Source organism: Nematolebias whitei, chromosome 3 (assembly GCF_014905685.2).
Source record: "Nematolebias whitei isolate Nwh7 chromosome 3, NemWhi1, whole genome shotgun sequence".
NCBI lineage: Eukaryota > Metazoa > Chordata > Actinopteri > Cyprinodontiformes > Rivulidae > Nematolebias > Nematolebias whitei.
This window is the reverse complement of record NC_056500.1, coordinates 34,217,384-34,233,688: the sequence shown is the minus strand read 5'-3', so window position 1 is coordinate 34,233,688 and position 16,305 is coordinate 34,217,384. Positions and strand designations below refer to the sequence as shown.

At 40.4% G+C, this 16,305-nt stretch overlaps 1 protein-coding gene across 1 annotated transcript; it reads left to right on the top strand.

Annotated features, from left to right (window-relative positions):
• Positions 1–5,379: 5,379 nt before the first annotated feature.
• On the top strand, positions 5,380–13,264 carry LOC119408041 (hydroperoxide isomerase ALOXE3-like). The gene is made up of 14 exons (XM_037674875.1): positions 5,380–5,532; positions 5,776–5,980; positions 6,047–6,128; positions 6,249–6,371; positions 6,459–6,562; positions 6,729–6,895; positions 7,005–7,148; positions 8,102–8,305; positions 10,555–10,641; positions 10,723–10,892; positions 12,009–12,130; positions 12,250–12,350; positions 12,544–12,714; positions 12,902–13,264. Exons 1-14 carry the CDS (start codon positions 5,380–5,382, stop codon positions 13,079–13,081), a joined length of 2,013 nt encoding a protein of 670 aa, XP_037530803.1. The 3' UTR covers positions 13,082–13,264.
• Positions 13,265–16,305: the final 3,041 nt, after the last annotated feature.

Genomic DNA, 16,305 nt, shown 5'->3' with positions numbered 1-16,305 from the left:
ACCCTCTAAATGCTCAGGGTAACATGTGCCTGAATAATTACATGTTCCCCGTTGACAACGTTAAACCATTTTTCTCTGATGATGATTTTTCCCAGTGCAGCACCTGCAGGTAAGGCGTGTTTACCTTGAGGTCAAACTGAGGTCGCCGACTGGTCAGTTGCTGACATGCCTACTAGACTGATTGACAGGTGGCTGTCTAAGATCCGACTTTTGCAAAAAACCAAACAAAAAAACAGAACTGCAACGAGGTGGGGCCGCCCTGGAGCAGCTGTAGTGAGGTTCTGTGTTTAATAAAAACCTCTAAAAATAAAATAAAACCCAGGGAGCGCCAGCCCTACGGCCCCGCATCAGACCGTCCCCCTGGGAAATCACCAAACCCTCCCAATTACCCACGCCAGGCCTGCCTTGGAGTCATGTGTCCGATTTGTATGGCCAGCTTCTGCAGGTGTTGGACCCACAGGAAGACAAATCCATGTTGCTCGTTTCTGCTGAGCCCGACCAGGGCCCATGGGTAGAGACCTGGTAACCAGGTGCTTGCCAACAAGCCCTTCCCCCAGGCCTGGCTCCAGGGTGGGGCCCCGGTAACCCATGTCCAAGCAAGTGACATTGAGCTCCTTGCTTTTTCCTGGCCATACGAGTTTTTGGAATTGCTCTTTGTCTGGCCTGTCATCTAGAGCCATTCTGCCTTGGGAGACCCTGCCATGGGTAATTACAATTACCCCCAACATCATAGCTCCCAGGATCAGATGACATGGTACCCCAAATCATCATTGACTGTTGAAACTTCACACTGAATTTCAACAACGTGGATTCTGGGCCTCTCCACTCTTCCTCCAGACTCTGGGACCTTGATTTCTAATGCCCCATTTGCACTGCCCCTAATAAGGCCCAATTCTGGGCAGCCTGCCATAGAAATAACCCTTTTGCACTAATCCAACAATTTTCAGTCAGGTCATCTGGACAGTTTCTTTTTTTTGTGCTGAAACGTTTCGCCTTTGATCCGGAAGGCTTCGTCAGTCAAGGAAACACACAACAAAACTCATTCTTCCTCCAACAGCTTACTCCAAAGTGGAACAAACCAGTTCTGCTTGTGATTAGATGGTCTCTTTGGTACGCCCCTCCTCCATTGCCGGCTCTCTTCCTTGTTGACAGTCTTGTCAAACTGGTTGAAAACAACAAAGTCCAGGCTCAACAATCCATGTATAAAATCCAACATTTTTCAGTCAGGTCATCTGGACAGTTTCTTTTTTTTGTGCTGAAACGTTTCACCTTCGATCTGGAAGGCTTCATCAGTCAAGGAAACACACAACAAACACTGGTTTGTTCCACTTTGGCATAAGCTGTTGGAGGAGGAATCAGTTATGAAAAATGTTGGATTTTATACCTGGATTATTGAGCATGGACTTTGTTCTTTTGCACTAATACTTTAACTAGTATTTTTAGCTGATTTGAGGCTGATTCAGGACCTCTTTTCGTCCCTGCTTCTCTGGTGGGACCGAGCGAGCTCAGTCGAGCTGAGTCCGGACCGAAACGTGAATGCAGGACATTGATTGGTCAGGGGGAGGAGTCATTGGATCTCAGAAACTTTTCACCGATCCGCTATTTTTAATTTCTCAGGACGCAGAGCAGCAGCTAGATCTATTTTTAAGATTTTAAAAACAATAATGACAACGCCGTGTTTAATTCTGAAGTCCAGGCATTTTTTGTGTTTGCTGACTGACGACAAAATTCGAGGGAGCGGTGTCACCGCGGAGGATCATACGAGCTGCTGACCTGTTGAAGCCCGCGAGGCCGGAACTCGAGCTCCGGCCTCACCTGCTCACAAAGACTGGATTCTGAGCCCTGGCAGGCGGGAGGACCGGGACAAAGGGTGGAAACATATATATATATATATATATATATATTTTTTTTTTTTTAACATTTAATGTATAAAAAATAATTTATTTTATCAGTGAACATTAAAAAGTAAATAAACGGTGCCAGCTTTATCATGAAATCCTGTTTTCACTTTGACTTTATTAAATAATCTGTTAATTAAAGTTAACTCAGCTGAAATATCATAAAAAGACCAAATTATTAGATCTCTCAGGAATATTTCCCTCAAACATGTTTAAAGAAGAGATACAGCCAACTTTATTCTAACCCACAGATGTACAAATCACAAAACAAGCATTGCACTTTAAATAAAAGCTTTAAATCAAAGCTAAACTTTAATTTAAAGCTAAAAATAATCTGTATACAAGAAAAAATAATCTGTATACAAGAAACAAAAGCACAATGAGCGCAAATACATCAAATGATGAAGAAAAATATAGAATTTTAAACACAGATATCCTGATGCATGCTCAATAATCCAGATAGAAAAATCTAAAAAAGTTAAGTCTGGTACTCTGGACATTCAAAAAAGAAAAAATGTTTCTTCTTTCATCTGACATACTTCTTCAGTCTGAGGTGTTGTATTCACCTCAGACTGAAGAAGTCTTTTGGATGAAAGAAGAAACATTTCTACATTTTTTTTTTTTTTTTTTTTTGAATGTCCAGAGGACCAGACTTAACTTTTTTAGATTTAAATATAAATGTTTTTGTAGAATCTGGTTCATCAGATTTAATTCAGTTCAGTTTATTTATATAGCGCCAAGTCACAACAGAAGTCGTTTCAGGGCACTGAACAGAAATATTCATATATAAAATAAGTTAACAGAAACATTCATTTATATAAATAATAATTTAACATTATTTATCTGAGGAGCAGACTGCTTTGAGTTTAACTCATCACAGAACTCTCATTAGCAGGACTTGGATTCACGACACGCCTCCAGAATCGGTCCTAAAGTGCAGGTGCAAATCCAGGCTGAGCTGAGCCAGGCTGAGCCGGGGTGTGCAGGGCTGAGCAGAGTTGGGGCTGATTAGGAGCAGTGCAAATGAGGCATAAATGATATGCAACATTCACTTTCATCTGAGAAGAGGACATTAAACCACTGAGCAACAGTTCTTTGTCTCGTCTGCCAGATAAGACATCTCTGGTTTAGGAGTGGCTTGACTTGAGGAATTCTACATTTGTAGCCCATGGCTACGAGTTAATTAACTGATTAGTTTTAATAAGACAAGGATAAACAAAGAAAAAGCCTAAAGCAAAAAGACAAGATCAACTGCCTAAAAACAGGTGCAGATGACTGTTTTTTTTAGAATTCTTTAAAAACATTCTCCCTGAAAACAGATTTTCTGATTCATCACTGTGAAAAAAAGAGCAGGTACAATGAGGCATTGTTCACATAACTGATGAACTGGGTTTTGGCCTTTTTTTATTTTTATTTTTTCAGCTTAACTGTGTATCCTACTATTTTGCCAGTAGTGCTTACTTTTCTTTTTAATCAACAGCTTCATAAAAGTTATAGTCTTTACATTCTTCATGCTTGTCAATAAAACCTAAGAGGTTACAATCATTTCCCCCTTTTGGTTGCTTTAAAAATGCTTGTGAATTGTATTGTCACAAGGTGGAAAGAAAATGTCACCTAAGATTGTCTTCTCTTTTAAATTGCACAATGCTGCTACAAACATACAGTACTTATTTCGTGAATCAGTTATTTCCTAATAACGGTTCTAGATGATGTGAACTTACTGCCATTTGCAGAAGTGTTGTCACATTTTCTTTACTAATAGTTTCACCACCAAGTGCTTGTGCTACACAGTACAAATGTGCCCTCCAATAAAAGATCACACTGAAAAGAACATAACGGTAAACCAACAGTCTATTAAAGCAAAAAGTAACATCTGTCCGCACTCAAAGAACGGAGTGCATAAGAGGAGTGCGGAGTTTAACAAAACCTGAGAATCTTCATTTGTTAGTTTTAATGTTCAGTTTCTATAAATTGCACCTGTTTGTTGCATTTTTTGCTTGTTTTGCACCTGCTCCGATGTAACTGACACGTCAGGTTTTTTTCAAGGTGTTTCCTAATTCTTGAAACCAAAATTGTATTGTAATGTTTTTCATGGAGAGAAATAGCCAAAAAATTAGTTGTTACTGAAATTAAGCAATATAATTCATTCTTGTAAATAAATCGTTTTTGTCTTTTTGGTTATTTGTTTGACTTTTTAGAGGACTTTCATTGTGTTTAGAGTACTTGTCTTTATTGGGTTTTTCTTCTCTTTTGCCTCTAAATGTTTTCAAGATGTCCTGCTTCAAACTCGGCTCTTTTTATTTATAATCAGTTCACCTGTCCTCACTCAGGGATCATCTTCCACAGGACATAAACCTCTCTCACCAGTTCTTTTTCTGATTTCAGGTTTATCAGTTACAGTGGTTGCCTCAGTTTTGTCATTGAATAATAAGTTCGTTGCTAAAATAGTTGCACTTGTACACCACCACACTCCACACATTACACTTTTGTGACACCAGGGGCACAGGTAAAACATTAAGTTTAAGTGTGCATGAAGTGCAATAAGTGTAAAACCACTAGACTGAGGAACAGCTTCTACCCTGAAGCTGTTAGACTCATGAATCAGGATTATCACTGTAATGCTATTTTAATTGTTATGTGCTGCTGATTATCCATGCTGCTGATTTATTTCATGCTGCTGTGTTCATTCAAACTCATCTGCTCACACAGACTCATGTTCGTACTGCTGTTGTTAGGCGTATTGTTTTTGTACTTTTAGTTCTTGGTGTATTATTAGTTTAGCGTATTTCTTAGTTCATATCTTAGATCTTATTACTGTTTTTCTTTACAATTTATACTTTTGTTGGATGTAACTGGGACCCAGTGTACACAGTTTCATTCCATCACATATACCACATGTGATGATAATGACAATAAAGAGAACTTGATGTTAAACTTTTTTTTTTTACTTTTTGTATAACCCTTCACATATTTTGCAAACTTTTAAATATTTGACATTCCTTACAATCTACTTAAAACAGGAAGTTATTTCTAAATGAGAAACAAGTTATTCAAGTGGTTTCTTCACCCAAAACTGGTATTTTGAGGACACTCCCACAACCCAGAGTGTGTATAAGTAAAACTTTGAGTTGATTAGTTGCATCTGTGCAGACATTTCAGTCTTTACTTGGAAGAACCTTGTGCTCCATTTCAAAGGTAAGTATTTGTTGTTTTTTGTGTTTTAGGAAATTGTATTGAATTAAGTTATTCATTGTTTTGCTTCATTTATTTAGTATTTATGAGGCTTTAATTTAATAATGCATATCTGTGACTGGTTGTAGAACTGAAATAAGTCTTTCAGAAAAATAGCATTTATTTTATGTTGTTTCTGCTAATTATATCAAGCAATATATTGCTGTTTTTAATTATATATTTATGGTTCGCTAATATAAGCGTTGTTTCTCCATTTCACCCTCAGGATTAATCTAATTCCAAAACTGGAATGGCAGAATATAAGGTAACTGTGTTCACTGCCGATCGCATCAGTGCCACCACTTTAAACAACATCTTCATTAAGCTGGTGGGCACAGATGGGGAGAGTGAACGCAAGCAGCTCATAAGCTTGAGGGGGGCTTCAGCTTTCATCAGAGGAGCTGTAAGTTAAAAAGATTAAAACATCACGTTCAACTAGATCTCTGTCTGCTTCATCTTTGCTTTCTGCTAATGAGAAAAAAAAAAAATCTTAATGTGAGTAGCAAAACTCCAAAGTGTTGTTTTTCACAACGTTAAGCCCAAAATATTTAATTTGATTCAGTGATTATGTTGCTAACTTTCTTAAATTTTAATGTTGACAGACCACTCCCTCTGAATACAGTTGGTGTTTTTGAATCACTTTCAGGTGTCAACCTTTGCTGTGGTCTGTCCCACTTCCATTGGAAAACTGGTGCTGATTGAGCTAGACAAACAGTCTTTCCTGTTCTTCCCAGAAGACTCTTGGTTTCCCTCCAAGGTGGTGGTCAAATCCTCTGAAGGACAAACCTTTACCTTTCCCATCTACCGCTGGATCTCTGACAGCGTGGTGCAACACTTCAGGGAGGGAACAGGTTTGTAGACATTCTAAGGAAACAAATGCATTTCAACATTACTTTAAAACCTTTTTTATTTTCCAGCTCTAAGAGGCTTTGAAGACAGCCATCGTCTCGGCCAGAACAGTCGAGAGCAGGAGCTTAAGAAGCGTCAGGAGGACTACCGGTAAGAGCTCAGTGGTGTGCATTTTATAAATTGCACACAAATTATGGGATTCTTCTGAGTCCTTTAAAAATATAAGAGTCTAAAATCAAACATTAAAACAATGTTTAATTTTTCACCCAGCTGGAATGTGTATGCAGAAGGAGTCCCTCACTGCATAAAGGCAGATGACCCTCAGTCTCTGCCATGTGAGGTCCGCTTCTCCTTCACCAAAGAGACTGAGTTCCTTTTCACTTCATCTACAGGGTCAGCTCCTCATGTTCTGCCATGCTTGTCCAATAAACCTCTAAAATTATTCTTCAAAATTTGCTTTTTTCTCCCCCCTCTCCACAGACTAACAGAGCTGAAACTGAAAGGGCTGGCTGACCGTAAAGAGAAATGGACTAATATTGACCATATCGGTCGAGTGTTTTGTTGCAAACACACTGACTTATCGGGTACTGTATCCTTAACTGCATACATATGTAATTAAATTGGCCAAAATATAAACTATCAACTCTTTTATAAACATGGAAGCTATATATATATATATGTATGTATGTGTATATATATGTTTGTGTGTGTATGTAAACCATGAAATTGTTTGGTTAAATGTGTTTGCAGAGTATGTCAAACAGCAATGGAAGAAAAATGAATTTTTTGGATACCAGTTTCTGAATGGTGTCAATCCCATGTTGATCAAACGCTGTGATGCCCTGCCCAGTAACTTTCCTGTTACCAATGACATGGTTCGGACCCATGGTCAGGGCAGCCTGACTGATGAAATTAAGGTGATTTGTCTCAATGAAATGGGAAAGATTTTTTTTTTTTTTTTTTAACCATATACAGTAAATCTTTTGAAGTGTCCAGTTGAAATTTCTCTCCCACCCCAAAATACAGAAAGGCAACATTTTCCTGTGTGACTACAAGATTTTGGAAGGTGTTGAAACAAACACCATCAATGGGAAGAAACAATATCTGATGGCTCCACTGGTCCTGCTCCAAAGCACTCCAGATGATGGATTGTTGCCTCTTGCTATTCAGGTAAACTCAATAATCAGATGGCTAACATAAATCTTATTTAAGATGGGTTTTTCATAAATGTGCTTTGATCAGTTCTGAGGGTGACTTTAGTCTCAAGACTTCAGTTGTAATTCCTGATAAGGATTTTAGTATCAAACTAAGGTGATAAACCTGTCAAAACAACAAACCTAAATCACATGTGCAACTGGATAATTTCTATTCTCTGTCTAAGGAGTAATAAAGTTGAGTAGGCAAAAAATAAAAATTATCTTAGCAAGCATATCCTTGTTCTATTGGAACTATTTATTTTATTTTTTTACCAGGAATTTGATTTTGTGAAACAATGTCTTTCAGGGAGTCCTGGTCAAAGTGACTGCTTAAATCCAATGAAGTTGTTTCCATGCACTGCCTGGTGCATGGGGGTTAAAAAAAACAAACAAATTCTATAACTAAATTGTTTTAAATGCAGTCTTATTTGAATAGTTTTGGATTTTGTGGGAGTGATGGAGCAGAGGTTAGAGAAAGTGGGCCTGTGATTGGAAGATCGCTGGTTCAACTCCCTGTACCAACATCAAAATGTGGGTGGGATAGGTGAAGCACCCCCACCTGTCTCCACCCTCTTCTGCCCCACTCTGGGACCTTGAGCAAGGCTCTTAACCCCCACCATCTGCTCCCCCGGGTGCCCTAGAATAGGCGCTCTCTGCTCCACACAGAGGGCTGTGGTAGCTTGGTGGTCTTTGGTTGTGTCAGGAAGGGCATCTGGCGTAAAAATAATTGCCAAGTCTTCATGCGACTTAGTTCGCTGTGGTGACCCCTGAAGAAGGGAGTAGCTGAAAAATAACATTTTGAATAGTTTTGGATTGCTTGAATTTTTGTACAAACTGGACCCATTTCTCTAAATGCATTGCCCTAAAATGTGTGTGGGTGGGTGAACTGACATATTAGAAACTAACCCTATTGCAATTTTGTTGCAGCTGAGGCAGGAACCAGCTGAAAACAACCCAATCTTCCTTCCATCAGATTCTGAGTATGACTGGCTGCTGGCAAAAATTTTTGTCAGAAGTGCAGAGTTTAATGTGCATCAGCTTGATGTTCACCTGCTGCGCACTCACCTGCTGGCTGAGGCTTTTGCTGTGTCTTTGCTGCGCAATGTGCCCATGGTTCATCCTCTGTACAAGGTAAGTGAAGCTGAGGATGAAATGAAAAGGTATAAAAGCATGTAAATATTTAAGATGGCTAAATGGCAATGTATCACCAAATGTCTATCCATCCATTATCTTTACCAGTTCTTTCTTTTTGGTTTGCAAGAGTCATTGGTGCCCGTATTCAGCATTCACTGAGAGACAGGAGACACCCTGAATAGGTCTCCAATCACTGGGCCCCACATAGACAAATGAGACAACTATTCACCATAGACATACAGTAGATATGTGGCTGCCTCATTGAGCGATTCAGATCGCTCAGAGGGTGACATCACTGCCATATTGGGAATGGCAAAAGTGAAGCAATAGAAGATGCCTCATTCATTTAGTGGCAACACATGGAAAAAGCTGTCCAAGACTATTTGTTTCCGAGGTTTTTAAGAGTCAGAGTGTTCAATACCCCACCACCTGTAAAAGCTATATTGGTGTATTTATGTTGATCTATGTGGTTAATCAATCTGTTAAATCAGTTAAATGGGAATGTTGGTGCTCTTTGTTTAGAAAATTCACAGCTACAGTACATTTCAGGATCTGATTATTATAGACACAGATTAAATGTTAAATATGAATATTTCTATATGAATCACCAAAGTAATGGTGTTATATATGTCAGTAGTTGCAAACACTTTAGAGAATGCATAGGTTTTAGTGCTTACCTATAACCTAAACATTTTTATTAATCACGTTAAAAGTTACAAATGTTTGGGGGGGTAGGCCACCTGGTTAAGGTTTGGGCTGTGGGTGAGCTTTGAGCCTTAGGGGTCAGGCGGGGGTGGTGCTCTGGTTCTCCCTGGGTCGGTCGGATTTTTTGATCAAGTTTCCTGGTTGCGATGGCCAGCCCTTTGGCCAGGGTAGCTGCCGGGTTCTGGCAGGGGGTCGTGTGTGTGTGTGGGTGGTCATTGGTGGTGTATGGCAACGATCGGGGGCGTGGCTTCGCTTTGACGTGGCACTGGCTGGTCAGCCTGGTGTGACATTTGCGATGGGGAGTGCTGTATGTGTATGTGTATATGGGGGTTGGGGGAGTGCGACGGCAGTATGCATCTCTGGGCCTGTGGTGTGGGATTGGTAGGGTGCCTGGTCTTTGGTGTGCTGGGCCGGCCTTCCTCAGCTGCTGCTCTGGCCCCCAGCCTGGGGCCGGCCTGCGGTCGCTGTCGGGTGGGTGGGGCGTATGGACAGCCCAACAGAGGCACTGTCGGGTTGTCTGTGTGTGCCTGTTTGTGTCAGGTTGGGTTTTGGGTGGTCCCCTCTCTTGGATCATTTTGGGCCCCCCATTTAATGTGGGGTCTACTTCCCCCATCGTACTCCTCTCTGGTGGCGGGTCCCCCTGCCGCTGGTGCGTTGTTGGCTCTTGGCATGTGGGGCTCGGTGCTTGGGTGTGTGCTGGCCCACCCTTGTGGCTTAGAGTTGCATTCGGGCCCGAAAAATCTGATCCGACCCGGCCCCAGCCAGCAGTCATAATTTCCGAACCCCACCTGACCCGACAAATTAACAGTAATTACAAGTCCGAACCCAGAAAACCCCCCAACATTTTTAGTTATAAACGGTCCGGGATGCGTAGCTGAATAAACGGGGCAGAAGATTCGGAGCTGAGTGGTGTTTGTACTTTCATGGCCGTAAAAGAACATTTAAAACCCGTTTCTGCCTGCATTCTTCTGAATTACTGAGACACGCAGACAGGTTACAAATGTTGTCTTTGGTGCCTGTTTATTTTCTAAATATATTAGTGTGTGAATGACAGGAATCAACTCAAAGCACTTTGTAGAACGGTGCTTTATGAAGTTCAGTTCATCTTAGTTGACTGGCAGATCTGCCACATTCAATATGGTGGACGTTCTGTCATACAGTTGCAGCGGGCCAGCCCGCTGTGATGTGTTAATGTATATAATGTCTATGCCATTCACTCTTCACATAAAGCTAATTCAGTTGCCAATTAGTCCAACGTGCATGTTTTTTGTCGGTGTGAGGAAACCACAGTACCTGGAGAAAAGCCACACTTGCACATACAGAAAACATGCAGACCCCACCCAGAAAGGTCCCCAACCAGGATTTTATAAAACAACCTTCTTGCTGAGAGGCAAAAGCTTTACCAACTGAGCCACGGTGCTGCCCTAACACACTACAGGAAGGACACTACATTTGAGGAAAAAAGATGGCATAATTGAGTTGACGAAGTTTGAGTGCTGCATGGAAAATGCATTGTTTAAAAGAGTGTTCTCTTTCCTCAGCTTCTTATACCTCACACTCGCTACACTCTGCAGATCAACTTCTTGGCTCGAAAGAGACTGATATCTGAGGAAGGCAGTTTTACCCAGGTTTGGAAATCTCATGCAGTAAGCTAAATTGGCACTGGATTTTTATTTCAAGTAATTTGGTTACTGATTCTCCTCCTCCAGTTTGCAGCCTCTGGTGGAGCAGGTATGATCACAATCATGAGGAGGTCACTGTCCTCCCTTACATACAGCTCCCTCTGTATACCAGAAGACATCGCAAAGCGTGGGCTGGAGGCCATACCCAACTTTTACTACAGAGAGGATGGACTCAAACTTTGGGATATTATACACGGGTAAAAACTGTCCATGCACTCTTGTTTACACACGACCAAGCCTTTTTTTTTATGCTGTTCATTCTGTAGATGCTGAAAAGAGCATCCATACATTTTCCCCCTTTTGGCATGCATACATAAATAAGCTTTTAGTTACTGACATAATCAGCTGCTCAGAACTGATGTCAAGTGATCTGCACTGACATATAATGAAGACCTGATCCTGACATCTGTCTTGCAACAGTTTATTTATTTATTCATTTATTTTAGTTCCTTGTCTTGTAATTAGACTCAGTCCAAATGATCAAAATGAGTTTACCTTCCTGTGGGCCCACCACCTGCAGGAGTGACCACACAAGTCAGGTGCATGACTCCATGGGCAGTGGTCGAAGGCGGGGGCCTTGGCACTCTGACCCTGGCTTAACAAAGCTGACTCATGGGACATGGAACGTAAACCCTCTGGCGGTGAAAGAGCCTGAGTTTGTGCATAGGGTTGAGAGGTACCAACTTGATATACAGTAGTTGGGCTCACTTCAATGCACAGCATGGCTTCGGTACCAAACGCCTTGAGGGGTTAGACCTTATTCCACTCTGTAGTTGCCCATGACGAGGGGCATCAAGCTGGTGTGGTATACTCTTAGCCCCCGACTTGGTACCCATTTATTACTTTTCCACAGTAGACAAGACAACAGCTTCCCTGAATCTTTTTAATTCATTTATTTTTCAGGGGATGGGCGGTCTTTCTGAGGAATTTTGGCTTAAGAGATGTTTAACCCTTAATGTCCATTTTTAGGTTTTGATTGAATTTTACTTAATGTGTGTAATTTTTGTTCATAGGACAATGACTTCGTTAATAGCTGTAATTGGGGACTGTCTAGAAAGGCATCCCTAGAAAGGCATCCCAACACATAGTACTGTGAAATCAAAATTTTAAAATGGCCACAATGCGGCAGTCCTCGCTAAAATTTCTCCAGGAACTTTTTAGTATGAACATGCCATTGTGCTTGAGACTGGACAAGAGAAGTTGGATATCTAAATATTAAAGCTGATCCTTTAAATATATTACATTATAGTTTCTACAATCAGGGGCTTCATAGTCTGTACAATGCATTTTACAGAGTAGTTTGTTTTTCAAAGGTTTGTACACGGAGTCCTTGGCTACTACTACAAGACTGATGCTGAAGTACAACAGGACTCTGAACTACAGAAATGGCTTTCCGACATCTTTGAACATGGATTTCTTTCCCAGACTGGCACAGGTGTTATATAGAATCTTGACCTTTATCAAATATCAGTGCTTTGTGCAATGAAAGCATCAAATGTTGAGTCATTTGTCTAATTTGGGTAATAAAGATTGTTTGGCTTTTTTATGCATTAGGAGTTCCACAGAGATTCACCACTGTAGATGAGCTGATAAAGTTTGTTACCATGGTTGTCTTCACTGGCTCAGTCCAGCATGCTGCTGTCAACAGTGGACAGGTAAACACCTGACTACTTAATTTTTGATGACTTGTATTGTATTATTAGATGAAGTCACAGTTGAAATAAAGTCCAATATGCAATGCTTCTACATGAGACTTTCCTCACAGAACAAAACAATCCCAGTTTAAAATTAAACAGAGCTGTTCAAACTTTTTTTCAAATTTTTTTTGATTTTCTCTTTATGCTGCAGTATGACTATGGTGGCTGGATGCCAAACACTCCCCTCACCCTGCAACTTCCCCCACCAACCAAAAAGGGGGAAGCAACTGAGGCCACTATGCTGAACACACTCCCAGATGTCAATGCAACGGTTCAGGGCATGGCCACCCTGTGGCTGCTTAGCCAAAAGTCCACTGACTTTGTAAGTGGGAAAAACTTTTTTTTGTTTACATTTTAAATTGCAGTTGTACTTGTGTTGACACTGTTTGCAAAAGTGAACAAAAAATATTGTACTTAAAAACTGCCAAAAAAATGTATCCAGCTTACTACTTGAAGCTCCACAGAGTAATCCCTATAGCCTAAATTTAAAGTTTCATTCATCTCACCAGGTCCCTCTAGGCCACTACCCTGAGGACCACTTTACTGAGGACACTCCACGCAGAATGATACAGGACTTTCAAAGACAGCTTGAGGTGTTAAGTGGTGCCATCAAAGACCGAAACAAGCATCTGAAAGTGCCGTACACATATTTGGATCCAGTCGAAGTAGAAAATAGTGTGGCTATTTGAAAAATGTACCGGGTGGTAGTAGTATTAAACCTGTATTGAGCTAATGTGATGTATTAAGTTTTATTGGAACATATGGGAACATCTTTCATTATATTTTCACCATATGAAACAGTTCTAAGAGTATATTATTGAGCAAATTGTTTATAATGTGGGTATTTGCATTAGTGTATAACAAAACATGCTTAAAACGGATCCAATCAAAAATAAAATAAAACAATCCAATTGCATTGTGGAAAACATGAATTCTCAAAACAAACTGATTATTCTCAAACTATATTCACTATTCAAATCCTTCAGTGACAGCACATATAAGTACTGATTTTTTTATGTATTTTATTCTTTTAAAACTTGGATGGTTTTCAGTGGAGTGTCTTACTAGTTTAAGTGCACAAGATTAAAGGTTTGACAGACAATATTGGACAGTTTCCTTATAAAATAAGGCAATCTGTAATGTGATGGTGATACCTCAATGTAAAATTTCATGTAATGTACAACAACTCAGATTAGGCTTATGTTAACGTGGTAGAATCTACCATAAAATAAAACCACACATCTATCTTAAAATTAATTATACAATAGTGTCATTTTAAATATTAAGGTAGGATGGCATAAGGACATTCTTATAACATACACATTGGTTTTTATTTAATGTTTTATTTATACAGGATTGACTCCTTTATTTATACAGGTTAGTTCCCAAGAATCATTTACAAGAGACCTGTTGCATACAACATACAGGCAGATGAGAAAAAGAGAACATGAGGGTGGAAGAAGCCAAACAATACATAAATCATGTCTCACGCCATGTCCTGGCTGGGAAATGTGTAAAAGATGAAAAAAAAAAAAAAAAACTCACAGCGTAAAACGGTAACATACAATGACGACATAATACAATTATGCATGGAGGTTAACAAAGATGGTGAGTTGTCCATAGACACTCCAGAAAGTTCCAAAGTTCTGATAAGATGGTGCAGTATCTATCAGCATCATGGTTCTGATGAGGCCGTGGGGGTGGGGTGGTGGGTGGCAGAAGATTCAAGTTTACGTATCCCCTAGGAGCAATTTGAAATGAGTTGACTTGTTCAAGGCCAGTGGGGAGGCCAAATTCAGATAAAAAAACATTTGTGTGGGCCGCCAGACTCTGATTTCTGTCTGCCTTCAGTTCTGCTGGTACACTCAATGGCAAATCCAAACAGCCAGATTTGTGGACATTCCACCCGGTCTGTGCTCGATTAGCTTTCTTTAAAGATCAAATCCGTCATGTCAAATCCGTCATGCCGGCGAGTTCCAGGAGCCGCAAGTGACCTACGATTCTCAGAAATCGCGTCCAGCTAGCGGTTGAGCTTGTTAAGCACGTGAGTCTGAGAGCTCGAAGCACAAATTATTCCTTCACATAGGGCTGGCAAGTTTACCATGGCCAAAACTGCTGCCGATGTCTTCCTAATTTGTTGATATCCTAGGTATCTGCCAATTCCAAAATGCAGAAACCTTATTATCACAAATCCAATACTGTAAACATCTTCTATGTCCTCCACGAACCGCGCACATAGGCACATCATCTTCCACTCCCCCGAGGAATCAATGGCATACCCATCTGCATGGGTCCATTCAGGGCATGAGGACTTTACAACACCCTGTCATCTGGTTGAAAAAAAATTTATCAAATGCGTTGAGGGACCAGCTAACCAAAGAGTTTTCAATTCAGAAGATGTGTAAAGAACGGCTTTGAAGTTGACAGGACAAGACAGCAAAAAAGAAAGAGGGAGGGAGAAAGGGTAAGAGTGATCGTCTTCGAGAGCAAAAGAGAGAATGCTGGGCCCATAACCCAGAGGTCAATGGATCGAAACCATCCTCTGCTAAAGCACCATTTTCATTAGAACTATCACACATGGATCATTACTTTTAAGTTACCAATGTAGTGGACTAGGCCTACGTCGAAACCCAGTCTAAGGTCAAAACTCTTGACCTTTAGAACCTTGTGGGACAGAAGCTGTCATTTCATGTATTTGAATTCATAAATACAGGTTCACCCATCCTGAGACTTTCTTTCTTGAAGATTCAAGTGAAAAGAACACTCTCTTTTTATAATCATTACTGTCTTACAAATGTTTTGATAATCAAGTTGTGTTAGTTCACTCAATGCTTTACAGGTTGAAAAGAACTACTCATTTTTATTTTACATAAACAGTAAGTAATGATTTTTATTCCTCATTCAGAGAAGAAATCACCTGAATAAGCATTTCTTGATTTTCTGTCTTTTGAATGAGCAAGTGTGTGCGTTTACAAGGTTACAGTCAAACGAAAAACAAGTTGTTATGTTAAAACTGTCATGTTTTAGAATCCTCTCAGACGTAAATAGAGATGTTTTGCACCTGTGTCTTAGGCACGCCAAAACAGAACCCTCTCGGTCTGTGAGAACATTTCTGAGCTGTCTCATAACAATTCTCGCTGTCTCTAACCCCTTACGTCACAAAAACACACCCCTTCTGGTCGTTTCTGACCAATGAAAAATCCCAAAAAGTGAACCGGGAAAGAGTCTTTAAAATGTCAGTACTTCCTGGTCTACTCAGACAGTTACTGACTCTACAGGGACTCACAGGTACTCACAGAGTGACTTACGACTCACGGAGTTACAGAGTTCACGGAGTTGGAGAGTTGTCAGACTTCTAGAGTTCTGGAGTTCTGATGGAGTGCTGTTGGAGTTCCTGACATGACAACGAAGCTCTTCCGAGTTCCATGGGATTATAACATTTTCCACTGAGGTGAATGTGTGTCGAACAGAGCCTCGCCACTACTTCTGACGGGCGACAGCCATTCTAAGGAGACGCTGCACCGGTAGCGTTAACGGAACACCATATCTGCTGATTATCATCAGAGAGGTAATGGGTCAAGTTTCCTACCAAGCGTACCGAGGCGAGCTGGGCTTCTGATGGAGAGTGTCGGTTCTGGTAACATTCAATTTCCCTCAAACCCCATCCTTTACTCCCTCTAAACTTCTTTCCATCTTTAAACTTTCCTATGAAGTAGAAATTCTCCCAGATATTTAGAAATGTCTGTGTAAAGTGCTTATTCACATCCGTGTGGGTAAAAGATCATAGTTGTACAGTTTTATAAATGTCTGTGGTGCAGCAACGGTAAAATCATGGCCGTATGATTTTTCCTGATTGATTGCTTATATTGTTATTTTCATAATTTGCCAAATTAATGTAAATGTTTGATGTTAA